The sequence below is a fragment of the Myxocyprinus asiaticus genome, chromosome 1 (genome assembly GCF_019703515.2).
Source record: "Myxocyprinus asiaticus isolate MX2 ecotype Aquarium Trade chromosome 1, UBuf_Myxa_2, whole genome shotgun sequence".
In the NCBI taxonomy this organism is placed as follows: Eukaryota; Metazoa; Chordata; class Actinopteri; order Cypriniformes; family Catostomidae; genus Myxocyprinus; species Myxocyprinus asiaticus.
The window spans coordinates 4,899,853-4,927,838 of NC_059344.1; the positions used below are offsets into that span (position 1 = coordinate 4,899,853).

Sequence of the window (27,986 nt, forward strand, 5' to 3'; positions counted from 1 at the left end):
TAATTAAGTAAATGTAAATGAGCCATCAATACCACTAGAGCTCAAATTACAGTTACAAAAAAGCAAGCAAAGAAAAACAGTGAATAAACATTCATAAAAATTTAAGCAAAACAGCACCAGCTTATCAATGCCCTGCGGTGACTCAGAACTCCTCTTTGCGAGAAGAGAGGCTAGCTGTAGTTGTTTGATTTATTCTGCCTCCTGCTGTCAGCGCCGTCTGTGTCAGCTGCCATTCGTAAACTGCTCTTCACGTTTCTAGATCCACAGCTGCTGCTGGGGAAGAGCAAAACCCCTTCTCTGTGTGAGTACGCCCTTTTTCTGGGCTTGATTTACACTGTCTGTCCTCACTCTCTGCTTGTGTTAGCTCTGGCCTGCATTTTGGATCGTCACTACAGAGGTTTATCCAAATAATCCGATTATTGGGGCCGCCCGCAGCCCTCCTTCAGTTCTGTCTTAATCACACACAAGCGTAAAGACCGGTAGAACATCAGCATGCTTAGTCTTAGGAGTATAATAAAGAGCTTTACATCACAAAAAAAACAAATTAAGACGTATCTTGAGTGTTCAAATAGCATTGCAAATCTTTTGAAATCCTCCAATTCTTTGTTTCATGCTGTAGGGGAACTTAAATGGTTCAGATTTGGATAATCCTCCAAATACTACATTACTGGGTCATTCCTGTTTTGCAGTACATTTTTGTAACTTAAAATACAAAAGAAGCATTTTAATGTTTTTAATAGAGGTATTACTACAAAAGGGGGTACCAGACTTTCAGAAATATGCTCAGGAACTTAAACTTTATTAAAGGAGTATCCCGTGTTCGACACAAGTTCAGCTCAATCAACAGCATTTGTGGCATAATATTGATTATCATAAAGATTTATTTCGACTTGCCCCTCCTTTTCTTTAAAAAAAGCAAAAATTTGTGTTACAGTGAGGCACTTACAATGGAAGTGAATGGGGGCCAGTTTTTGAACATTAAAATACTCACTGTTTCAAAAGTATAGCCACAAGACGAAAACAATATGAATGTAAACATGATTTTAGTGTGATAAAATCACTTACTGACCTGTTCTGTTTAAAGTTATAGCTAATTTTACAACTTCGTTGCCATGACGATGTAATGTCAACAAACCCTAAAACTCTAAATCGACTGTAAAAATTACAATTTAAACAACTTTACAGCTCAAATAAAACACAAGTTTTAACATTAGTCTTCTGTTGGTCTTTTCTGACCACTTTTGAACTTTGCTTCTTTTTTTAAAATGTTTTTTTTTATTTTATCCCTTATTTCTCCCCAATTTGGAATGCCCAATTCCCATTACTTAGTAGGTCCTCATGGTGGCACGGTTACTGGCCTCAATCCGGGTGGCGGAGGACAAGTCTCAGTTGCCTCCGCTTCTGAGACTGTCAATCTGTGCATCTTATCACGTGGCTCGGTGTGCATGACACAGTGGAGACTCACAGCATGTGGAGGCTCATGCTACTTTCCGCGATCCACGCACAACTTACCACGCGCCCCATTGAGAGCGAGAACCACTGATCACGACCATGAAGAGGTTAAACCATGTGACTCTACCCTCCCTAGCAGCCGGGCCAATTTGGTTGCTTAGGAGACCTGGCTGGAGTCACTCAGCACACCCTAGATTCGAACTCGAGACTGCAGGGGTGGTAGTCAGCGTCAATACTCGCTGAGCTACCCAGGCCCCCACGAACGTTGCTTCTTTAAAAAAACATGGTTCCCTTCATCTCAGTGGGATGAGGTTTGGTTTCCTACATATACTATCTATACACACACAAAAAACTGGGCTGGATTCTGTTGGTGTAGTGGTGTGAAAAAAAAGTAACACTAACGGTGTTCGGGGTCAAATTTGACCCTTATTGGAAATGAATGGATGAGACGATAAAACCGTGCTTTTTTATTATTATTTGTCAAATAAAATCAAATTGTTGTCTGAGCTTTGTAACTGCCAGAGCAACATAAGAGCGCATGTACAACGGGACCACGCGTTGGCCAAGCGCTCGCGTCTGCGTACTTGCGTGAAGTATGTTTCGGCCTTAAGTCTTGTCTTTGTAACACCATAGTCAGTAACATAATGTGGCATCATTGCAAAAACTGACATTTCAAAGCACCTTAAACCAAAAAAAAAAAAAAAAAGCTAAACTTTAACAAAAATTATGATTTTTTTATGTCTTTGATAATGTCTAAACATATATCTAAATGCATAACTAGTCATAAGATCTGAAAACAAAAATCAGTTTGCTACAATCAGGCAAATGAGTTGACCTCTGCAGCCATCTGCTGGTTATATGTTGTAATTTCATATCTAAAAATGTTTCTTTCTTCAACAGATGGCAGTAATCTTCCCCCAATGCATGACAATATGTCCCTGAATAAAACTGTGACGTAGTTAAAGTGTAAAAGTGAATTTAACATAGCATTTTCTTATTTTATATAAAACTGAATGGTGTTGTTTTGTAATTTAGAGGTAAATAGAAAAAAACACAAACCCCTTAAAAACTTTAATGTTTTTAAATAATTGAAGTTAGAGATGTAACATTTGTTTAAAATTGCACTCTTAGTGTGTGGGGGTCAAAATTGACCCCTAATACACAGCATGTAAACCCTTAATGAACAGAATACAGGGGTTAACAGAAGAATTAATGTAAGTGCTTTTCTAAAATTATAAGCTTCACATTTCTGCCTTTAAACCCTCCAAAAATTGGCCCCCAATGGTTTCACTTCCATTGTAAGTGCCTCACTGTAACTTCCATTTTTGCTTTTTTTTTTTTTTTAAAGAGCAGGGACGAGTTGAAATTAATTTGTGTGGTAATCAACATTATGCCACAATGCTGCTGATTGAGCTTAACTTGTATTGAACTCTGAATATTCCTTCAATTGTAACTTGATTATTTAAACAATAGCAAGAACATTAACATGATGCCCAACATTAGTAGCTAATATGTTTTCCATCTTTAAAAAGTGTTTAATAACACTTTACAAATGATGGGGAATGAAACTGTACTACATAGTAGGAATGACCTTACTAATGTTTAAGTGCTCTAACTCACATTCCTAAAATCAAGGATGCTGCAGTGTCCTCGGTAACAAGCATACTTGTGTTCGAGGAGGCTGTCGTTTCCTTGGTAACATGCATTCCTGTTCTTATGTGGGCTGTTTTTCATTAACACACCTGTGTTTTTCGGAAAGCCGTTGTTTCCTCGCTAACATTTTGTCTGTTGTGTTGTTCATGTTTCACTAACATCTTTCCTTCATGTCAATGGTTTGATCAAAACGTGAAATAACGAATCGTTTTCAGACAGCGCCGGGATCATGAATATTTGATTCACATCAATGTGACATGATTCCTAATGCTTGCATGCATCGTTGAACAATATGATTGACCTCTATTAGATCTGTCATCTTCACTTACAATGAACCGATGACGCAAAGAATACATTTCCAATCAGTTTTGACTCCTGAACCGAGTCCTAACAAAATAAATGTTTGTATGGCTCACTGGTTGAGTCGTGGTTTGGGGTTTTGGAAATATTCTAAGGAGACTATTGCATTTCTGCGTGGCACATTTATTTACTAACACAGAAAAAAACAGCTGTTGTTGAAAATCACAGAGCAAGATTTTATTGGCAATTTCACCTTGGACAGAAATAGGCAGAAAACATTAGACCCAAAATGCTGCACTTCAGAAAAACAATTCGAGACACAGAATACAGATTAGGCCGCAGACTGCCAAGTTTGATTCTAGTTTGCCAGATGGTGATCTCAAATGAGTAGAGTTTGATGTTTGGATGTAGGGTGTGCATTTTGGTCATTTTGACTGCTCAAGTACTGTGCAGTCAGATTAATGAGCCGAGTATTTGAGTATTCAGGGTGGGATGGGAGGCAATAAAGTTAATTTTGTCAACAGTATTTTTATTGTTGGTCTATATACATCAGGGTTGGGCAAAATTCTGAATTTTGACCCGGGACAGGTAAAGAATAAGTTATAAATACCACATTGTTTATGGTACTGGAACCAAACTTTGTGACTTTGTCAAGACCTTTAAAAAAAATAAAAAATAAATAAAAATATTTAAGAGAAATAACAATGTAAAACAAATTGTTCCATTGCCTTAATAGGTCAATTTCGACCCATATCAAAAGAACCAATTGTGGCCTTTCACCTTCAGACTTTCCAGATGTAATACAGCTTTAAAAAGTTCAAATCTATAAATCAAATTGGCTAAAAATATTTCAAATGATCCCAAATGTAGCCTCTAGCCCCATACTGCTCCGCCACCTGCTCCAATGGGTTCTACATCTTACCCACAAATTGCATACTTTCCTCTCAAACGGGGTTTGTCCACACACACACACACACACACACACACACACACACACACACACACACACACACACAGAGTATTCGTTGCAATGGACGTGCAAAGTGGGCCCATTTTGACTCTGAAAAAAGCAATAGAGATTTATTTGTGAAATTGGCAATTGTAACTCTAAAATGTACACTGTTCATTTTCTAAGTTGTTGAAATGCAGTTCAGATATTATAAAAGGCCAAAAGTGATTGAAATGGACGTAACGTGAGACAACCTTCGCCAAAGTTTGTCAAACCTTTAAACTTTTTAATACATTTTTAACTTTTTCAAATTGTTAAATTGTGTTACTCCATTAACATTCATCAATCAATCATAATACTTTTTGGACTACAATAAAACCGATTTTCCTCGAGGGTTATTTAGTGCTGTTGTTATAAAAATGACAATAGAGCGCAACGTGCCCGCCCACTTTTTCAGCCGTCTGGGTTCCAGATGTATGATCCCATTTATTTCTTCCATAGACTTTGCATAAAATCCTCCATTAAAGAGTTCTAAAGCGATGAACCAAACCAGCCAGCTCTGAGGTGAATCACAACATTACAGACTGGAAATCGAAGACTGTGTACTTACCGTCTTTCATGAGGGCACGAGCTACAATCTCATGAAGCATTGCGAATGATGTCATTGAATAAAAATGATGGGAATATATAAAATTGCGGTTCTCTGATTGGTGAAGCGTTCTCTGCTGGACCATGGTTAACGTAGTTGTTCAACAGGCAATCCGCTATTTAACCTGATTTTTAAACAATGAAATTGAAATAACGCAAGCTGATGGCTTCAACGGGAGCATATACCATCGTTAAACAACCTCAGAGCTCACGGTAGGTCTGTCTTTAAAAGTTTATAAGTTACCAGTAAAAATCAACTTGTCTGTTGAAGAAATGAATGGGATTTTTACTTCGGAAACAGACTGTTGCGCTCTACAGGAGGGTTAAGATGTTGCTCCCTTACAGTTCATGAATTGGAACTGCATTGGCCAAGCCCCACAGGAAATTGAATTGGAATGACAGGAAGAGAATTTCACAAAATGTATATTTAAAGGTGCACTCAGTTTTTTTTCCTCATTAAAAAGGTTTTACTCCAAAATAAATTAAATGGAATTTTGAAACATACGTATAAAATCAAGAGATGAGGGCTCTAGTCAGATCAGTAATTTTATAAAAGCTGGTTAAATCTACATGGAGAGGGTCCCCTCATGTGGGCTGCCATGTTGGGATCACATGACCAGCCAAATACTATTGGCCTAATCTCAGTAACCGTCTTGTTATTGGATACTCTCATTCTTGGATTAAATTCATCATGGCTGACTGACAATAGTGCATTTCTACAATGGCATCTGTAACTAAAAACTACTGTTTGAATGATGCTACATCCACGCCACTAGCTGTCAGTGTAAGTCCAAAATTACACTATTAAAAATGTTACGGAGTGCACATTTAAATAGAAACAAATGCTAAGGGGAAAAGTTTTTGGGGGATTATCATAGTCTGGGATATGTCAATGATTAGCAACAACATTGATTTTGATGCATTATTATTTTTTGTGCAGTGTCAGATTAAAAAAATTAAATAATTCACACTCAGTGACAAAAATGTCTGCGTCAAAAAACTGCCATAAAAATATTATATAATTAATATTATTTTATCTGCATCATTTATTCAGTTGGCCTGCAGTGCTCTATTATACAGCAAACAGAAAATAGGAAAAAAGAATGTATTTGCTCCATTGGCTAAACATGTGAAAAATGGCGCCATCTGGTGGAAAATATTTTTTTAAAATAATTTTGAAGCCAGGGCTCCGTAATGAAAGCATAAAATCATAGAATTCATGATTTTATACTTTAATGGCACTGGGATCAAATATTGCAGTTTTAATGGGTTTCAATGGAGACATTTTTGTCCTGAAGGTCCTGAGTGTAACTATTTTGTGTACACAGTGTATTATAGATGTGTTATAGGAACACTTGAGGTTGAAATATCAAGATTCCCCCCAAAAATACACACCTTTGGCAAAATTTATGCCATTGGCATTAACACAGCCAAAATGATCGAAAAAATTAAAATGGAAAAAGACAAAAATGTCCCGAAGGTCGCACAAGGGTTAAAAACTGTAGTTGTGCATCCTGTTTGTAACCTGTTTTTCAGTTCAAATTCAATTCAACTAAAGGAACAGAATTTGAAATTCGAAGGCATTCTCAGTTCAAGTCGGAGCACCACGCTGAGATACAGTACAGATATGTCAGGAGTCTTCAGACTTTATATCTCATTCTTGTGTCAGACCGTGTATGTTGCATTTTTAAGACAGCTTGTGAAGTTAAACATATTATAACTTTCAAAAAGACCCCTTCATTCTGTCAAATTGTTTTGAACATTTTACTGACCCAGACTGACTAGTTGGGCCATTTTTTTTTTTTATCATGTTTTGTTCAAGTGTTGATGACCGGTCTAATAAGCAAAAGACCTGCAAAATATGATCATAAGCTTTTGAATCATTTGATTGTTTGTGTGTGTGTGTGTGTGTGTGTGTGTGCAGAATCACGTATGTACCTGCAGAATATTTAGAGGAATACAGGGCAAGCCAACAGATCAAGGGTGACATTCTCTCCGAAGGCGAAAACAACACTCAACAGTATGTAACACACACACACACACACACACACGCACACACATACACACACCCAAACAAGTGTATTGCATTTATACACTGCTCCTCTATAATTATCACATTTCAGTATGACAAATTTGCCATTAAAAGCCTTTGCAGAGTTTAGATGCAACATGATACTAAGTCATTGAGTTGAACTGATTGCCTGGGTAGAAAGACTCATCTGATTGGCAAAGGAGGGCTTACCTTTGAAAAAACAAACAAACTTGTATTTGTGAATGGAAACCTGGCAGCAAAGTCTCAAAGATATGATCCACAGACGTGTGATGATTTGCAAATGCAGATTCAACTTTACAATCGATTTGTAAAAGTAAAAACAAAAGCATGATTTGCATATTTTGTGAATGTGAATTTGGTTATGCATTTCTGGATTGTAATTTGTGAAGGTGAATTGGGTAACACATTTGTGAGTTGTACAAAAACAGACATATATGTAAAAAAATCTGATGTAAAATAATGGTAAATGTATGGCAGCGCAGGGTGTCAAAGGTTTGCCATAAACTGAAATACCAGTTTTAGACCGTGAATTGACATATTTAGACTGCAAAATGAAATAGCTGTTTCAACCATAAACTGAAATGACATGTTTAAAATGCTAGGGAGGGTAGAGTCACATGGGGTAACCTCCTCGAGGTCACGATTAGGAGTTCTCGCTCTCAGTGGGGCACGTGGTAATTGTGCGTGGATCGCGGAGAGTAGCATGAGCCTCCACATGCTGTGAGTCTCCGCAGTGTCATGCACAGCGAGCCACGTGATAAGATGCGCGGATTGACGGTCTCAGAAGCGGAGGCAACTGAGACTTGTCCTCCGCCACCCGGATTGAGGTGAGTAACCACGCCACCACGAGGACCTACTAAGTAGCGGGAATTGGGCATTCCAAATTGGGGAGGACATTGTTTTACACGGTAAAAAATTTAAATTTACAGTTCACTACCATTTATATTACGTAATATATATCAGCCTTCTTGAAACACAACGTTTTCCACAGAGTCTTCGATCTCATGACTACAAACGTGACTTTCATATCATTGTTTATTGATTAAAGCACAGAGAAGTCGGCACACTTTTTATCTCACTTCAAACCCCATGTTAACAACATTGTTATTTCAGTTGAGTGCCTGTAATAAGTGAACTTCACATGATCTACAATTAAGTGATCATTCATTATTTACACAGCCTCGTGCCGTCTCAAACTCGTAAGACTTTCTTTCTTCTGCAGAACACAAAGATATTTTGATGAAGATATGCCATTCTGCTACACACTTTCATTGCAATTTTTGTGTGATGTTCAATTGTGACTGAGACTGAACCATTCTGCTTATCAACTCCTTTTGTGTTCCATGGAATAAAGTCATATGGGAATGAAACAAGATGAGGGTAAGTAAACGAGGACAACATTTTTACTCTTGTGTGGTTGTGTGTGTATGTTTAGTCGGACAATCTCAGAGCTCCCAGAGAGAGAAGATGGAGAAGGAGAGGAAAGTGAACTACAGACAGCAACTTCCAGCAACTGGAACCTTCCGCGGAGGTGAGTACATCACACTCGTATACTTTTAAAGGGTGAGTGGTTCAATAGAGATTAAAGGCCCCAGGTTTTAATCGTCTTTAATTGAACTTTCTCTCTGTGTGTGTGTGTTTTCAGAGTGGAGTTGTACAGGGAAGCTGGGAAAACTCTGGGTATCAGTATTGTCGGTGGGCGGGGCATGGGCAGTCGCCTTAGCAATGGAGAAGTGATGCGGGGCATCTTTATTAAACACATCTTGGAGGACAGTCCTGCAGGACGCAATGGCACACTAAAGACTGGAGACAGGATTGTAGAGGTACACACACACACACATACACACACACACACACACACACACACAGTTTTGTGCCTGCTATCAAAGTAGGTTTAGGGTTGGGGGTATGATAAAAAAAATACCGTACATTATATCAAATGCTTATTTTCTTTTAATGTAAGTACATAGTAGTTAAAGACAAAAGCTGAGTTCAGAATGGCATACTACCATACTACTCTTACTATTTCTGCCATGTGACAGATGTAGAGTAGTATGGCATTCCGAACTCAGCCATACAGTCCGAACAGACTTGATATGATGTCAGTCCCTCAAATATGATAGCAGATAGTTCAAACCTTTTTTGAACAGAAAGTGCAAGGATATTGACAAATTCTGCATTTTCCCAGAAAGCATTTGAGAAAAGAAAACTACATAGTGCAAGCATGACCTTTTCATTTCAATAAAAGCAAAATTTGAAATGCAATTTACATTTCAAATTCCTCCAAATTGCCTTTGATTTACTGGGACACACATGACACCCGCCTACATACCTGTTCCCACATTCCAAGAATGACTTCATGAGGCTCTGTGTGCGTGACAGGTGGGTGGAGTGGATCTACGTGATGCCAGTCATGAACAGGCAGTGGAAGCCATCCGTAACGCTGGAAACCCTGTTGTGTTCCTGGTCCAGAGCATCATTCAAAGAGACAAAGTCAGTATTAAACACACACACATACACACACACACACACACAATACTGCATCTACTGATCATAGATGATCTTAGGTTATGAAGATATCATTTTAATGATGCTTTTTAACTGTATGCATAACACGTGTTCATAACATTTATAACATCATAACAGTTTATAATGCATGTATACTAACTAGGGTATGGGCGATAGAGCAAATCTACATCAATCTACACTCCATAACCCATAATGACAAAGCAAAAACCAGATTTTTGATAACTTTGCGAATTTATTTAAAATAAAAAAATGAATATCACATTGACATAAGTATTCAGACCCTTTGCTCTGACACTTGAAATTTAGCTGAGGTGCATCCCATTTCTGTGGATCATCTTTGAGATGTTTCTACACTTTGATTGGAGTCCACCTGTGGCACACTGAATTGATTGGACATGATTTGTAAAGGCACACACCTGTCTATATAAGGTCTCACAGCTGAAAATGCATATCAGAAGCCAAGCCAAGAGGTCAAAGGAACTGCCTGCAGAGCTCAGAGACAGGACTGTGTCAAGGCACAGATCTGGGGAAGGCTACAAAAGAATTTCGGCTGCATTGAAGGTTCCCAAGAGCACAGTGGCCTCCATAATTCTAAATGGACAACCAGGACTCTTTCTAGAGCTGGCCGCCCAGCCAAACTGAGCAATTGGGGGAGAAGGGCCTTGGTAAGAGAGGTGACCAAGAACCCGATGATCACTCTGGTTGAGCTCTAGAGATCATGTGTAGAGAAACTTGCAGAAGAACAACCATCATTGCAACACTCCACCAATCTGGGCTTTATGGCAGAGTGGCCAGACGGAAGCCTCTCCTCAGTGCAAGGCACAAGAAAGCACCTAAAGGACCCTCAGACTGTGAGAAACAAGATTCTCTGGTCTTATGAAACCAAGATTGAACTGTTTGGCCTCAAGAGCAAGCGTCATGTCTAGAGGAAACCAGGCACCACTCATCACCTGCACAGTACCATCCCAGTTGTGAAGCATGGTGGTTGTAGCATCATGCTGTGGGGGTGTTTTTCAGCAGCAGGGACTGGGGGACTGGTCAGGGTTGAAGGAAAAGTGAACGCAGCAAAATAGAAAGATATCCTTAATGAAAATCTGGTCCAGAGCACTCCGGACTTCAGACTGGGCTGAAGGTTCACCTTCCAGCAGGACAGTGACCCTAAGCACACAGCCAAGACAATGCAAGACTGGCTTAGGGACAACTCTGTGAATGTCCCTGAGTGGCCCAGCCAGAGTCCGGACTTGAACTCAATCGAACATCTCTGGAGAGACCTGAAAATAGCTGTCCATCGACGGTCCCCATCCAACCTGACAGAGCTTGAGATGATCTGCAGAGAAGAATGGCAGAAAATCCCAAATCCAGGTGTGCAAATCTTGTCGCATCATACCCAAAAAGACTTGAGGCTCTAATCGCTGCCAAAGGTGCTTCAACTAAGTAATGAGTTAAGGGTCTGAATACTTGTGTCAATGTGATATTTCAGTTTTTTCTTTTTCATAAATTTGTAAAGTTTTCCAAAATCTGGTTTTTGCTTTATAGGGTATGGAGTGTAGAATGATGTGAAAAAAATAAATAAATCATTTTAGCATAAGGCTGCAACATAACAAAATGTGAAAAAAATGAAGGGGTCTGAATACTTTCTGAATGCACTGTATATATCAGTGGCATCTGGTGCTCTTCAGGTTTTAGAAATATTTAATTTGTCTGGAAGGTGTCATTCAGAAATTCAGCCTGTTATTATAAAAAATGACTTGGTAATAGTATGTTTTAAACATTAATTTTTTACATATTATGAAATGTTTTTAACAATGTTAAAATTACATGTTTTTTCATGTCATATTACAAAATAAAAGGGTATATTTAATTATTACTCATAATTATTATCAATTATTTAAATATGAATTGTTACAGTTATTATGACTTCAATGAATTATTATTATTTAATTAATTGTTTCATTTTCAGAGCAACCCACTGTCCACAGCCAATTAATTAATTAAAGTAAAATTTTTCTTTCACTTAATGAAGGAAAAATACGTTTGAAACTTTTTTATTTTCTATTTTTATTCATATGTACCATTTTAAGAATACATATTAAAAACAACAATATTAACTGCTTCTGTTTGCATTTTGAGGGATGATGCAATCGAATCATTGAATCAGAGTTTTAAATTGATTCACTGAAATGGACAGTTTGAATTCAACATATCGCCCAGCCCCAATACTAACTAACTGCTTACATTACTGCTCAGCAATACATTACATTACATCACAGGACTGATTTGCATCTGTCTCTCCACCTACTCCCTGTCTGTGTCATCTAATCTACTCTTCATCCTTGTCCACTGTTTACATCAAAAATCCTTCTCGGTCTCTCTCTCAGCCTGACTCTTTCTATAGTCTTGATTCACCTCCGGTCATAGAGAAATACGGGGCGGCTCTAAAATGCTTTCCTATGCCGAAGCGTCAGGTAATTTGTGTTCCTTCCTCAGCCGTCAGTGTTATCTTTTCTCACAGAATTCCTTTCCACCTGCATCCTTCATTCACCTCTGCTTTGCCTTAAAATGTGCCAGTAAATCAACTTGAACAGCATGCTTAAAACGGGCCGCAATCAAATAGAAATTCTCCTGTTACGAATCTCCAGAGCTCAGCTGTTTTTCTGTTAAGATCCCAAGCCAAGTCCTCCGCAAAGTTTGATTTACCCAGACGCCTCTCTTTTCAATAGCACCACTTTTCCTACTAAAACAGTAAGCCACAAGAGGCCATGCGGTTGAGTGTTCTTATGTATGACGTTAAGTGGAGTGGCAAAATCTATAATGCATTACTCGTATAACGCTTCATAACCTCAAGTGGCTTATTGCTTTTGTAAAATAGCAAAAAAAAAACAATATGATAAAAGACATTAATGTTCAATAACTAACTAAATTATAGTAACTAGGGATGTCAATTTAACGCATGAATTTAGTGCGATTAATTTAGGGATGTCCCGATACCGATACTGGTATCAGAATCGTGTCCGATACCACACTACTTGTTCTCGTAAAAATGCTTAGATACCAAAAACTCATACTATCTGACGCACGAATGTCATTAAAATCACATTATGTCCTAGTGTGACTACTAAATCGCAAAGGCTGCGATTTAATGCGATAAATATACTGTATAGTTTGCATGTGCTGCGAGCTTCAAATGTGAGCGCTTGTGAATGTGTGGAGCCGTTGTTGTGCCGACACTGGCTGCTTTTAGAGATCCTTGGCTCATACATGGAAAACACCATCATGAGCATCACGCGCACTGTTTTTAGCAGATGACAGTGAGCAGAGAGATAATTCACTTTGTAGCGCAAGGCACATACAGACATTATTATTTAATTAAATAGCAGCCTTTTGCGGTTTAATAATCACATTGGTTTCCAAGCAGCATAACACTTCGCCACATATATATAATGTGTGGTCACAATCAGAATTTAAAGTCGAAACTATCGATTTTATAATAGTTTGTTTATGTCTGGTTTGAAGTTATTTTTTTACTTTCTTGGGATTAAATGTGTTTAAGCTGATATACTGGCACAGGTAGATACTGGCTCACTAACTTCCTGTATTGTGCTTGTAGAAGCTGCTTGTTCCCTTCCTACAGCTGAACCGTTCAGAGCCCCCACTTCGTCCTTATCCCGAATCCTGCTTTACACACAAACCGTTGCAGGTTAGAGTGAAACTTCTGTGTGTGTCTGTGTGATGTGCTTTCACTTTGTTTTATGATCATCAAATGGTACTTTTTTCTCTTAAACTCTTCCTTTTTCCACGTTTTCTCATGAGGACATGAGTTTTCTCATAATCATGGTTTGATTATGTTGCATTAAAGAGTACAGACCTCATGATATCAGAATCTGAATTTTGTGGATTTATTGATTTCTTTGTGTTGATTATTTTAAGTCATTTATATGTTATAAATTTATACTGGATATACACAGTCTTTATGTTCTTATGGTTTTTTTTGATAATATCATGATGCATCAACTGCCACGACAATGTGATGCCACGAGCAGGTTAGCAAATTCACAGCTGTGTCCTAAACTAAAAAAGCTACAGTATATGGATCTTCCATGTGCTCCCCAACTTCCTGTTTCAATAGGAAATATGTAAACACAGGAAAGAAATTGCGTCCGTGAAACCGTTTCATGTTTTTTTTTTAGGCTTTGCTTTGGTCATTGAACAATAGAACTTGCAAAAAAGTTCTATTTTTGAATTAAGTTAAAAAATGTAAAAAAAAGTCCACAGTTAGTCATACAAAACATGAAATAAACATTGACCCTATTCACTTTTGTAATGCACGTTCCTGGTCTAATAGTGACCAAAGTGGTGGTGGCGTAGTGGGCTAAAGCACATAACTGGTAATCAATCCCCACAGCCATCACCATTGTGTCCTTGAGCAAGGCACTTAACTCCAGGTTGCTCCAGGGTGATTGTCCCTGTAATAAGTGCACTGTAAGTCGCTTTGGATAAAAGCGTCTGCCAAATGCATAAATGTAAATGTAATAGTGAAAAAAAGGTGCACATTATTCCAAAGGAGGAAAAAAAAATGTCTTAAATCAAAATATTAGGACTTGCTTCATCTCTGAAATTTCTTCCCTTTCCGTCTGTCGTATAGAGATGCACTGCAAACACTGTTTGCTGTTGAATTTAATATGTATTCACGATGGACTCCTCTGCCCCTCAAAAACTTTTCCAAGCTCTGGGAATATTTCTTTCTGGCCATTAAAGCCCTCGGCTGACCAAAGACCTCACATCAGGGCATCTTTTAAGTTTGTCTCCCTGTGGTCTGTCCTCCTCTCTTCATCAGACATTTACAAATTCTCTCCGTCCAGATGGGCGGTAACGAGCCGTGCCTCATTTCCGCCCGACAGCTGTCTCGCTGCAAATGGCTCTTAAAAGTAGCTTTGTTTCAATGGCGCTGAACAACAAGTACAAACCACGAGGGGGGTCCCATAGCCAGCCTACAGCCATAAAGAAAGACATTCATTACTTTAGAAGACTGTAGTTTGGATCTTCTAGTGCCATTTTTTATTTTCCTGGTCAATGGCTGTGCCGAGCAACAAGCTGACTTTTTAGCCCTTTTCGGTGAATCGCACCTTTTTTGGGGGGGGGGGATTTTTTCCCCTTTTTCTCCCAATTTGGAATGCCTAATTCCCAATGTGCTTTTAAGTCCTCTTGGTCGAGTAGTGATTCGCCTCAGTCCGGGTGGCGGAGGACGAATCCCAGTTGCCTCCGCGTCTGAGACCGTCAACCCGCGCATCTTATCACGTAGCCTGTTGACATAGCGCGTGTGGAGGCTTCACGCCATCCTCCGCGGCGACCACGCTCAACTCACCACGTGCCCACCGAGAACGAACCACATTATAGCGACCGCGAGGAGTTTACCCCATGTGACTCTACCCTCCCTAGCAACCGGGCCAATTTGGTTGCTTAGGAGACCTGGCTGGAGTCACTCAGCACGCCCTGGGATTCGAGCTAGCGAACTCCAGGGGTGGTAGCTAATTTATATTTTGAATAGACTCACCATGTTTGTTTATGTTTTATCCTATAATCGTTTAATGTAATTTTGAGTGTGACCACGATTTAAGGAGGGTGTACCTGTATGCGAAATCTCAAGGCTTAATAGTGGTGTTTTCCTTATTACGTCAAGTGTTGTTCTGAAAGCAAAAAGAAACAAATGAAACACAGAATGTAGGCTGTCATCCGTGCAGCCTGACCGAAGCAAAGTGGGCACTTTTACATGTGCGATTAACCGAATGTGAAGCGCTGCCGGCTCATGATGCGTGAATGGCTTGCACGCGCTGCACGAGTCTGTTGGGTATACTGCAGTCTCGTCACATTTTAACTTGTCGTTCAGCCTCCCATTCAGCACTTGAAAACACGCTGTGTGATCATGAGGAAGGATTACATAAAGATGTAGATTGGAATGCAGGTGCGGAATTTATTTAAATAAAATAGTTTACTTCTCTCTCGCCGTTGCTGGCATGCCAGTGATTACCCCATAAGATGCTGACCCCTGTTCTAGACAAACAGAGCGCTCTGTTCATGACAGAGTTTTTATGACATTACTGGGGTCGTGTAGACAGATTTTGTTGGACTTCAACTTTAGTTGTTTTATGAAGGTTGTTCATTCATTTTTAATGGCAGACATCTACGGCAGATGCAGTGGAGGAGAGTTCAGCGTCCAGCTCAAAAAACAGCAACGAGAAGGTGAGTATACAAAGCAAAGTGATTTTACTGTAGTTTTATTTAACAATGTCAGTACAGGGTGCTGCATGTGTTAAACTCAATGGTCAAGTACATAATGCAAAATGTTGAGTGTGCTAAATGCATTTAATTATCGAAATCCCCAAAATTATCGTTCTGGGTGTGAACAGGACTCACTTCTGAATCGATGGTAGTTGACATAGTGATAGCAATAGCTTTGGCATTTGAATACAGCCGTCTCGTGGCTGTAATAAAAAATAAAATAAAAAAATAGATTTTGAACTTGTTTGGTGTTGGCTGTTTTTGACCAAAGTAATATTAGCGACTTCAGTTTGTGACTTTAGAATTTAGAGGTCGACCGATAGTGAATGTTACCGATATAGATAACTAAGGTGGTGGAAAAGGCTGATAACCAATTAATCGGATGATAGTTTTTCAAATCGATTTATAGAATAATTTATACAAATCTTCTTAGTCTTTTCTTACAATGACGGGCTCCCAGATGTTGGTTTATTGTTCAACCGAAATCCCAAATGAAGATTTGGTGCATAATTTGGAACTTTTAACTATTACCAAGCCTGAAACACACCAGGGACTCTTATTTTGAAATGACAGAGACTTGGCTCCATTGTTTGGTTTCCCCTGAGGTTATTTTTCTCCATTAACATCTTACAGAGTTTTGGGTTCCTTGCCACAGTCACCTTTGGCTTGTTCACTTGGGGCCTAAAGACAAATCATTTTTAAGGCACGATTTTCAATTACGTTTTTCAATGAAACTGCTCAGCAAGGATTTTACAACATTTAAGAGATTACATTACAGCGTAATTTTCTGTAAAGCTGCTTTGAATCTATGTGCTATACAAATTGACTTAATACTTAAAATGTTTTGTTTTGGAAAATCATTCCAGTTGAATCAAATGTGAATCTACAATGATTTTGCATGAATATAAATAATTTGTCTTGAAATAACTTACAAATCCATGTACAATTACATGGTGTTGCTGCTGTTTAGAACCAATAGCATTACACAAATATATTGTAGTGGACATTAGAAATAACTATTAAAACGTTTTTGATTGATTGGTTACCATTTATAGCTGCAATTGGAGTAGAAATAAAGCATGATCCAAAAAATATTGTGGCCCTGGAACACAATTCTGTTTTGAAAGGGCAATTTATTTTGCATTTCTATGCATTTTACATTTCTATGCATTTTACATTCACTCAACAACACCGTATTGTAAAAATATGAAGCCTAGATAAGCTTTAAAGCTATTCTAACCAGTCGGACAACTTCAATGAGCTTTCTGCCTGTCAATTTCTATTTTGTACATTGTAGTAGTTAAAAAAACAGATCATTCAGGGTTAACGCCATATTAAAATTCATAACAGTTTTCAGTTCAGGGCGCTATTTTGCTACTGTTGGTTTTGAATGGCTAACACCACTTACAGCACCTCTAAGAGGTCTTCTAGCCAGAGTGGCAAAACTTTAAACCCTGTCTCTTAAAACGGGTCTGGAGGCAGATAATCATCAAAGCCTGGTAATTCTAAGATCACAAGTTGTTAGTAAACTGTCGTCAAAAGAGACACTGTGATTTGTTAATGCTTGTTAAGCATCTGCTTTTATACAGTGCGATCTCTCCAGACAGTAATATATGGGTCACCTCTAGACAACATGGCTGATGGGAGTAACTATGGTGGAGAGAGACAGAATGGTGTCAAAATTAGTTAAGACAAATACTTGTGTCTCTGTTAATTGTTTGCGACACACCTGGAGAAGGGAGAGGCACTTGTCAGATAAACTTTTAATTATGTCATTGCATTAACAGCTTGTTGTTTACTTCTATTCTCTATATATTATGCACCCCTAGAGAGTCTGTGGCAGTGCTGCTGGGGGTCCACCAGATATTAATTGATCTCAAGCTAGTCCTGATTATTTTTCAGAAATAACAATACAAACAAAATGAAATATAAAGTTGAGAAACATGAATGCACCTCATTAAATTATGGAGTCTCAACCCCCTTGTCAGCCAACACCTGGGAAGGTAGGGGAGACTCATCCAGACTGTAAAATCTGGAAAAGGTGTGCGGAGAAACTCACCTATCAGCAACACAAATGTCCTCAAAAGAAACACTTTTACACCAAGCTCAAGCCATGCTATTAGTAGAATGGGCTTTTATCTCAAATGAGCGTGGGACACCACATGCCTCAAAAGCCAGAGTGATTACCTCAATGACCCAATGGGACAGCCTCTTTTTGGAGATGGCTTAAGCATTTGCATGGTCACCAGTAGAGACAAAATGTTGATCAGACTTGAACTATTCATGTGCTATCAACATAAATAAGCAGCATTCTAACAGGGCATGAGTTCAACTTCGTCTGAGTCAAATGGAGGAGGGCAGAAGGCCAGCAGGCTCTCACTTGTGACTGAAAAGGGGTAGATTGCACTTTAGGCACATAACTAATCTGCAGTCAAAGCAATACCTTGGAAAAAACAGGGACAAAAACGAGACAGGGACTTCTCACAGACATAGCCTGTAAGTCACCAACATGTGCCCCTTTCATATATCTGCACTCCATTGGATGCCTGCCCACAGACAGACTATCCACCACAGTGTGACTATTGCTGCAACATAGACCATGAGCATGAATAGGGTAAGACCTGCATTCAGACGCTCCTGAAGGAACTGCAAGATAACCCTGAGCGGCCAACTGTCCTCATTATAAGCGCACGCTGTCGTAAACAGGTTCCACTTCAACTCATAGAGCTGCCTCAAGCGTCAAGACCTGGCTCACTAAAAGGAGCCATTCAAAAGTCATAAATGGAGCCTCCACTTTTTCGGCTGAGGGTGCAAGATAGTCCCCTGGACTTGAGAGAGCAGGTTCACCCAGAGCGGGATCTCCCAAGAAGGACCATCCAACAATGCAATCAAATCCGGAATATACACCTGGTTGGGCTACATTAGCACTACGAAGAGAATGGTCACCTTGTCCTGCCACACCTTGCACAGCACTTGATGCAGCAACCGTAGGGGAGGAAATGCATAATTGCAACACGGAGGCTTCTTTTTAGCCAGAGCATCAGTCCCCAAGAGAGTTTATGTTGCCAGGGAGAACCAGAGCCGGCAATGCATTGTCTCGGCGGAACCAACGAATCGAATTCCATTTTCCAAAACACTTCCCAAATCCTCAGCACCACTCCAATAAAGAGAAAGCGACAATGCACTCAGAAGGGAATTTGAGTGAGGGATGATTCAACATTGGGTGAGAACGCACTCCCCCTTGGCAATGCAGATAAACAACTGCTGAGATGCTGTCTGAAAATATCAGAATGTGAAACCCCTGCACATTTGACTGAAGAGCTTTTAGGGTCAAGTAGACCACCAAAAGCTTTAGGCGATTGATGTGCCGAGCGGCTGACGTTTGTCCCGAAGTCGTGACCACTTTGCATCGGGACACCTGACCTACCATCACCCCTTCTGCATAGAACGTGGTCTGCTTTCACACCGAGAGCATGGCTCGAAGATGCATGTGGCTCTTCTACATGAAGTGCGTAACAGCATTGAAGTTGTTTCACGTGGAGTAGCCCCAGAAGGGTGATGGAGACGTCAGCATGCATCTATCTCAAAATACAGTGGAATATGTGAAGGGGAAGGTATAGCCCGGGTATACTGTTTAACTGATTGGAACTTTTAAGTGACAGCACAGTAGAGACCTTTCTGGGATACAAGGGTGTCCAACAGGAAGGCCTTGTCCTTCTCCCTGATATCAGGTTCAGCCATAGATGTCTTTCAAAAGACTTAACATGCCATATTCCTGCCAATCGCCTGTGCTGTGTATGTCTTAGCAACCATGTTGGGTGTTTGTCTACACGGTTTGGTTGGTAGGACCAGGCGCATTTTCCATGTGGTAGTGGAGAAAGGTTACAAATGACCTGCTACCTTGCCCGGGAAAATCCCCAGGTGTCTACTCGGCTCAGTGCAATCTTGCCATTTGAACAGCCACGCCAGAATCCTGGGTTCTTTTTATTGACTTTTTATTGAATAATTTATTGTTGTTTATGTCTACTGTTTCACTTACTGTTTATAAAAAATAGTAGGCAGTATTCAATGTATACTATGCAATATTCAGTAGTAGGAAGGTAGTATTCCATTCCAAGACTAGGCTAACAATGACAGTAAGTGTTTGTGGGGTTTGTTCTTGACTGACCAGAGATCTGAATTTGTAGTTTAGATTATGTTTCTCTAAATGTTCACTGCTGCAGTCTGAACAAGGACACACTCACTCTCCTTTGATACTTTACTCTCTCTCTCTCTCTCTCTCTCTCTCTCTCTCTCTCTCGCTGTCTCTCTCTCTCTCTCTCTCACTGGTGTCGGTTATTCTCTGTTTTCTGTAGGACATTGACACTCACAGTAGACTTTTCCTTCGTCTGTGCCCAACTAATCCTTTCACTCCTACACCGTTTAAGGTTTGTGTCTCGTGTGTGTTTGTGTGTTTCCTCTTGCATGTATATGATGTTATGGATCTTATTTCATAACATTTGCATGCATATGATACAGTATATGGCCCCAAAACCCTCTTTCTCCATTTTGTTTGTTGACCATGAAAAAAAAAAAAAAAAAAGTTAACATCACAACTGTAAAGTATATACTAACCAGATCTGAACAGATTTGAATAATTAAAAAGCTGCTTTAATTCTGAGGCTGAACTGAACTCAGTTTTAAAGAAATAGTCCACCCAAAAATGAAATATGTCACCATTTACGTTTTTATTTCTTCTCTTTTTCATTAATCATTTATTACCCTCATGTCACTCCAAGCCTGAATTACTCTCTGACTTAAGTGGAACACAAAATAAGATGTTTAGCAGATTTTCACACTGCTCTTTTCTAAACAACAAATGCAAACAGTAACCAGGGCTTGTCAGGCTCCAAAAAGAACAAGAAGTATCATAATAAATGTATTTGTGCACCATATTCCAGTCTTCCATGCATACGATAGCTTTGTGTTATGAACAGACTGAATTTGAAGTCATTCTGAAAATCTTGCCCTCCACCGAAGCTCTCAAATCTTATTGTGCTTCCGGTTATTCACACTTTGCACATTGCAGTTGGTTAAAAGGTACAGTTTGTGAGGACCAGTGGCATTTTGCATCATTTGCATAAAACCTGGTATGACATCTTCACATGCAGAGTTTGAATAGCTATGAGGGGCAGATGGCATCACTTTATTTGTATGAAAAAGGGCAGCTTGGACATTCTGCAAAATTTATTTTGTGTTCAATAGAATTCGATTTATTGTTTTAATGGAACAAGTGTGAGGGAATGGTGACAGAATGTTCATTTTTGTGTAAACTATTCATTTAATTTTGGTTTTCCGCTATTCTTATGTCTAAAGCTATTATTATTTTTGCTTATTGTTGGACTTTGTAACATAATGTTATACTGTTTATTGGGTGGTGAATAACCAGAATTGTATGCTAAAAAAAGATATCACTACATCAATTTTTTTTTTTTTTTTTTTACAGTTAATTTTCATTCATTACACATATTTAGCTGAGCTAACTTATTATTAACAATAATTTTTCAAAGAACTTCAGCATGTCTTGATTTGCTGGTGGTTCATTCTGAGAATGAAGAACAGATGAACATGTTTGATTTGGTTTGATTTGATATTTAAGTTTCATATATCATGTGTTGATGGCATGTTTGTGAGGAGGATCAGTAAGCATTCATTGCTGTAGGGTGAGCAGATAGATGCTGTGCTAACTGAATATATTGTATATAATTTTTATGGGTTTATTCATTTTTGAGTACGCTATTAATGTGTTCTTTGATCACTGTGGCAGCTTAATCGAGAAGCAGGAAAAATCTCCCCGACAACACCCATCCTGTCGTTGCCAGTTGTCCCACATGTTGGGGAAACAGATACGGACACTCTGACAGAGACCGACCATAACAATCATAACAATGGGCCTGATGAGGAAGAGATGGATGAATACGGATACAGTTGGAGTGAGTCTCACCTGAACGCTATAACACACAGCAACCACCAGATGGCATTGATCACCCTTTACCCATCCAGGACTTGATTTAAAGAAATAGTTTGCCCAAATTAAAAATGTTGTGATTTCAAACATGTATTACTATCCTTCCTCTTTGGAACACAAAAAGAGAAGTTTTGGGGGGCCTGGGTAGCTCAGCGAGTACTGACGCTGACTACCACCCCTGGAGTCGTGAGTTTGAATCCAGGGCGTGCTGAGTGACTCCAGCCAGGTCTCCTAAACAGCCGACTTGGCCCGGTTGCTAGGGAGGGTAGAGTTACATGGGGTAACCTCCTTGTGGTTGCGATTTGGGGTTCTCGCTCTCAATGGGGTGCATGGTAAGTTATGCGTGGATCACGGAGAGTAGCATGAGCCTCCACATGCTGTGAGTCTCCGCGGTGTCATGCACAGTGAGCCACGTGATAAGATGTGCACATTCGAAGTGGAGGCAACTGAGACTTGTCCTCTGCCACCCGGATTGAGGTGAGTAACCGCGCCACCACGAGGACCTACTAAGTAGTGGGAATTGGGCATTCCAAATTGGGGAGAAAAGGGGATAAAAAAATAAATAAAAAAATAAGTTTTGAAGTATGTACTAGCTGGTCATTTCCATACACCCAAGTCTATAATAACTAGGGCTTTTAGGATCCAATTATGTTAAAGTACTATAAAAGTAGTAAAAATAAAAAAAGTGACATTCAAACTGTAAGAATTTTGTTTTAAATTTAGAACAGAAAGCTATAAAGAAGTATTTTCACTAGTTGTCTCAGACTTTTGAACCCCACTGTTTGTGTGTGTGTGTGTGTGTGTGTGTGTGTGTGTGTGTGTGTGTGTGTGTGTGTGTGTGTGTGTGTGTGTGTGTGTGTGTGTGTGTGTGTGTGTGTGTGTGTGTGTGAGAAGAGAAGGTTACGGAGCGGTATGGTCGTTTACCGGGTCAGCTGCACGTGATCGAGCTGGAGAAGGGTCGCACAGGCTTGGGTTTGAGTCTGGCAGGAAACCGGGACCGTTCACGCATGAGTGTCTTTGTTGTGGGCATCGATCCCAGTGGTGCCGCCGGCCGAGACGGACGCATCGTCGTGGGAGACGAACTGCTAGAGGTGACTGTGTGTGTGTGTGTGTGTGTGTATATGTGTTAACATTGAAACATCAGCGGTTTGAAGCTAAATAGATATGAATGTCTGTTTCATCTCATTCCTGCAGATAAACGATCAGGTTCTCTATGGCCGCAGTCATCAGAACGCCTCTGCCATCATTAAAAGCGCCCCATCAAAGGTCAAGATCATCTTCATCCGGTAGGTCAAAGGTTCTGGATGGTCCAGTGTTCATATGGCCATAGAAAGCCTAAAAGTTTTAGGGATTGTCAAATACTCAATTTCTTTAATGAATATAAATGTTTCTGTCAATGCTCAGCTGTAAGGCTACATCCACATTAATCTGGTTCAAATTAAAAATGGCTTTTTCCTTTCAAATCAAATCAAATCCCTTTATTATCACTCAACCATATACACAAGTGCAACAGTGGGTGAAAGTCTTGGGTGCGGTTCCAAGCAACATAGCTGTATGACAATTGCAATAAACATCTGATTTACACATAACACAGTTTACACATCTGTTACACAACACAATATACACCTAATAATATACAGTATACACAAAATAAGAAGACTGAATACAATAAAAATACATTGTACCCCCCAATGTAATCAGTGGATATAAATATGAAGTGTTGCGTTGACATTCAACTGTCGGTTGATAGTCAGTTGCCAGTGTGTTATTTAGAGAAGTATAAAATGTGAGTCCAGTCTGAGGCTAATAAAGTGTGGTGCTGATATATGTATCGTGATCAATCAAGAGTTCAAAGTCTGATTGCTTGGGGGAAGAAGCTGTCATGAAGTCGGCTGGTGCGGGTCCTGATGCTGCGATACCGCCTGCCTGATGGTAGCAGTGAGAGCAGCCCATGGCTCGGGTGGCTGGAGTCTCTGATGATCCTCCGAGCTTTTTTCTCACACCGCCTGGTATATATTTCCTGAAGGGAGGGAAACTCACCTCCGATGATGTGTCTGGCAGTTCGCACCACCCTTTGCAGGGCTTTGTGGTTGAGGGTGGTGCTCTTGCCATACCAAGCGGTGATGCAACCAGTCAGGATGCTCTCTACAGTGGTGGTGTAGAACTGTGTGAGGATGTGGAGGTTCATTCCAAACTTCCTCAGCCGTCTCAGGAAGAAGAGGCGCTGGTGAGCCTTCTTCACAACTGCCTCAGTGTGGACGGACCATGTGAGTTCCTCAGTGATGTGGACACTGAAGAACTTGAAGCTGCTGACTCTCTCCACTGGTGCTCCATTGATGGTGATGGGGCTGTGTCCTTTCTCCTGAAGTCCACCACAAGCTCCTTGGTTTTACTGACGAGGGAGAGGTTGTGCTTCTGACACCAGCGTTTCATCATTGTCAGTGATCAGACCTGTCACCGTCGTATCATCAGCAAACATGTTGGCATTGGAGCTATGTGTTGCCACACAGTCATGTGTGCACAGGGAATACAGGAGTGGGCTGAGAACACAGCCCTGCGGGGCTCCAGTGTTGAGGGTCAGTGATGAGGAGATGTTGCTGCCCATTCTAACCACCTGGCATCTGCTTGACAGGAAGTCCAGGATCCAGCTGCACAGCGAGCTGTTTAAGCCCAGAGCCCGGAGTTTCTCATCAAGCTTGGAGGGCACTATGGTGTTGAATGCTGAGCTGTAGTCTACAAACAGCATTCTCACATATGTGTTCCTTTTTTCCAGGTGGGAGAGAGCAGTGTGTATTGTAAGTGCAATGGCATCATCAGTGGAGCGGTTGTTGTGGTATGCAAACTGCAGTGAGTCCAGTGAGGCAGGCAGCACAGAACAGATGTAATCTCTGATTAGTCTCTCAAAGCATTTGCTGATGATGGGGGTCAGAGCAACAGGACGCCAGTCATTTAAGCAAGTGATTTTGGATTGCTTTGGTACAGGCACAATGGTGGACATTTTAAAGCATGTGAGAACCACAGACAAGGAGAGGGAAAGGTTGAAAATGTCCGTAAAAACACCAGCCAGTTGGTTCGCGCACACTCTGATGACATGGCCCAGAATGCCGTCTGGACCTGCGGCTTTGCGGATATTTACCCGTCGGAAGGATCGGGTTACATTCGCTAAAGAGACGGAGAGTGAACTAACCTCTGTCAAACACTTTCTTGAAATCCACAAACACATGGTAAAGATGTTGCAGATACCTCTCACAGATGATTCTTTCGTTGAAAATCTGTTAAGTGGTGCTGCGCCCTGCCCTGAATCCGGTCTGTTCCTCTGCGATGATGTGTACGGCTTGAAATTTCAACCTGTTCAATATTATTTTTAGAAGAACTTTGCTGGGGTGGCTGATGAGACTGATGGTGCGATAATTTTGACACTGCTGAATATTGCCCTTTTTCGGAAGCGTGATGACGAGCGATTGAGCTGCCCATTTTGCCAGATGTTGCAGATGATGGTAAGGACGTCAATCATTGCTTCTCCTCCTGCTTGTAGCAGCTCTGCTGGGATGTTGTCCATTCCCGCTGCCTTTCCTTTCTTTAGTGATTGTATTGCTGCTTCAACCTCTTTGCGGAGGATAGGAAGGGTGTCTTCTTCGTTGGTCTGAGGACATGTCAGTACTGACGGATCTCCATTTTGTGGGTGGCTGTAAAGTTTGGAAAAAAGGATTTCTTGTTCTTCTGTGAGGCAGTCACCCATCTTGCTCTGTATTATAGAGACTCTGGGCTGTTTCAGCTTTGTTAATTCTTTCGCAAGCTGATAAACCTTCTTGTTGTTGTTTTTGTTCAGACTGCTTTCTATTTCCTGGCATTGGTCTTCTATCCAGGTGTGTTTTGCTGTTTTCATCCCTTTTCTGATATCCTTATTAATCTTTCTGTAAGCATCAGCTCCCACAGGTGTATTCCACTTTTTCTTCAGTTCTCTATGTTTGTCACACATGTCTAAAAGCTCAGTAGTGACCTACGGATTCTTCTTTGGACAGTATTTCCCAAGAACCTCAGTGGCTGCTTCCTTCACTGCTGAGGTGAAGGTGGTGTTCATGGTGTCTACATTCGCCTCTTCTGCACCAAAGATGAGTAGTGGTGCGAATTTCCCTCCAATTGTTGCTTTGAATATTTCTGCCACCTTGGGATCTAGCAGTTTGTCTAGATTGAACTTTAGTCTGGTGATCTTTTTCAGGCATAGGCGAAAGGACATCATTAGAAGGTCATGGTCGCTTCCAACATCTGCTCCTGGAAACCGTGTGTCTTGCCGATGTTGACGCTGGATTGAAAGCATACATATATTTGTATGTATTTGAATATTTTGAACGTTAATACTCAAAAAAAAAAAATGGCAGAGAAAAACAGATCTCTTAAAATTAAATATGACCTCTGTCACTCAAAATTATAAGCCAAAAAATACGAACAAATGAAAACTGCTGGCTTACTATACTGTAAGATGAAATAAATAATTTAACAAGCTATCTAAAACATCCATGCAAGAATAGGATTTTGTTGACTGATGATGGTTTCAATACCGAACGTGTCTCCTCCAAAATCCGGCCACAGAGGTTGAATGCTCTCTCTGAAGGTGCGCTCGTGGCTGGGATGCAAAGAACATATCTTACCAGGTTGCTCAGGGCAGGAAACTGGGAACTGTGTGAACGCCACCATTGCAGAACGTTTTGTTCACTTGATAGTTCAAGTTTCAGGATCCTAAACTCCTGAATCTGGATATCCAAGGATTTTGATCCATACGCTTCTTCAGTATCGTCCTCCCAATCTGCAAATTTACAGAGAACAGCAGGCCTTTTGGCAGGTGTCGGCTGAACATCCTCACCATCTGTATCAAACTGTAAATCTGCAATCATCTCCTTGACTCCCTGTATCACCTCCTGCCGCACTCTTTCATCCATAATTTTCAGACCTCGCAGATTTGGTGTCAGAAAGGTTGCTATTCGGTAAAGCATGTGAACAGAATGTGGCGAAGTGTTGTCTGTTGACAGTAATTCTCAGCCGTGTCACAAAAACGGATGCAATTTCAGAGAGCGGAGGGTCCATTGTGGATGACGTACAGTGCTCAATTAATCTCCCTGACCACGGGAGAACCAGTGAGGCACTTGGAGCTGTGTTATCGGTTTCCAAGTCGTCAGTTGCCTCTTTGATGGGTTTAAAGAGTGATAAGAGAGACTTGAGCGTGTTGGTGCTGATGCGTCCGATCTTCTCATACTTATTGCTCTCAGCTAGCACAGATGCAATGTCTTTATACTGTTCCAAAACAGAATTCAGCATGTCAAAATTGGAGTTCCATCATGTCTCAACGGATTGTTTCAGTGACTTTTTTAGCTTGCCCTGCTGTCCTGAGTGTTTGAAATGTGTGACCAACTTTTTAACATCAGCGAGGAGCCCAGCCACCTCTGGTGACATTTCCATCACAGAAGGAGCAAACGCACTGGACAGTGTCACGTTTAGTATGTGCACTATGCAATTTAGTCTTGTGAGTCCTCATAGGGCACATACCATGTTGGCTTCACGACCTGTGACAAAAATCTTTCTGCCCATTTCTGTCGCATCAATGTCAAATGTCATCTTTAGAGTGCTTGGGTCGAAAGGGGCAGCAAAAAGCACTCTTGAATGTAGCTCAGATTGGTCATTAATACAATGAATAGTTGCCGACAGAAAGGACGTTTTGCGATAGGTTTCTGTTCATATGTCTGCATTAATTGCACATCCGAACTTGGATATTATTGCAGTGAATTCGTTAACAACATTTCTACGTAGATTCTGAGCCCTCGTTTCAACATTTCTGTTGTTGCGTGTGGTAGTATCTCACTGACATGGAATTTTCCTGTTTCCACTGCTGTGTTGAACAAATGTTGGGCTAGCTGATTGAGACCTTTTCCAGACACAGTATCATATGGTTGAATGTCTTGGCAAACAAATTCAAAATTTTTCTGTGGTCTCTTTTTTTGAGCTGCTCTGGCACCAGCTTGGACTTTGTACATGTCAGTTTAGTTTGTCCCTTTGTGATGAGGCACGAGTGTCTCCTTAAACCAGAGGTTTCAGTCTTGTGGCTGCTGAACGGGACAACTTTCAGA

The 27,986-nt window shown here is 40.4% G+C and overlaps 1 protein-coding gene across 4 annotated transcripts in view; it reads left to right on the forward strand.

Moving 5' to 3' along the window:
• Positions 1-27,986, forward strand: part of LOC127441298 (multiple PDZ domain protein-like) — a 117,905-nt gene that overhangs the window by 71,004 nt on the left and 18,915 nt on the right. The window contains exons 25-35 of one of the 4 annotated variants that reach the window (XM_051698534.1): positions 260-301; positions 6,927-7,022; positions 8,491-8,586; positions 8,701-8,878; positions 9,438-9,548; positions 13,192-13,281; positions 15,759-15,821; positions 20,216-20,287; positions 21,667-21,832; positions 22,762-22,958; positions 23,062-23,153. In XM_051698534.1, the coding sequence (XP_051554494.1) occupies positions 260-301; positions 6,927-7,022; positions 8,491-8,586; positions 8,701-8,878; positions 9,438-9,548; positions 13,192-13,281; positions 15,759-15,821; positions 20,216-20,287; positions 21,667-21,832; positions 22,762-22,958; positions 23,062-23,153 (1,203 nt within the window). The remainder of the gene's footprint in view (positions 1-259; positions 302-6,926; positions 7,023-8,490; positions 8,587-8,700; positions 8,879-9,437; positions 9,549-13,191; positions 13,282-15,758; positions 15,822-20,215; positions 20,288-21,666; positions 21,833-22,761; positions 22,959-23,061; positions 23,154-27,986) is intronic. The other 3 variants (XM_051698544.1, XM_051698553.1, XM_051698561.1) reach the window with 3 other exon arrangements.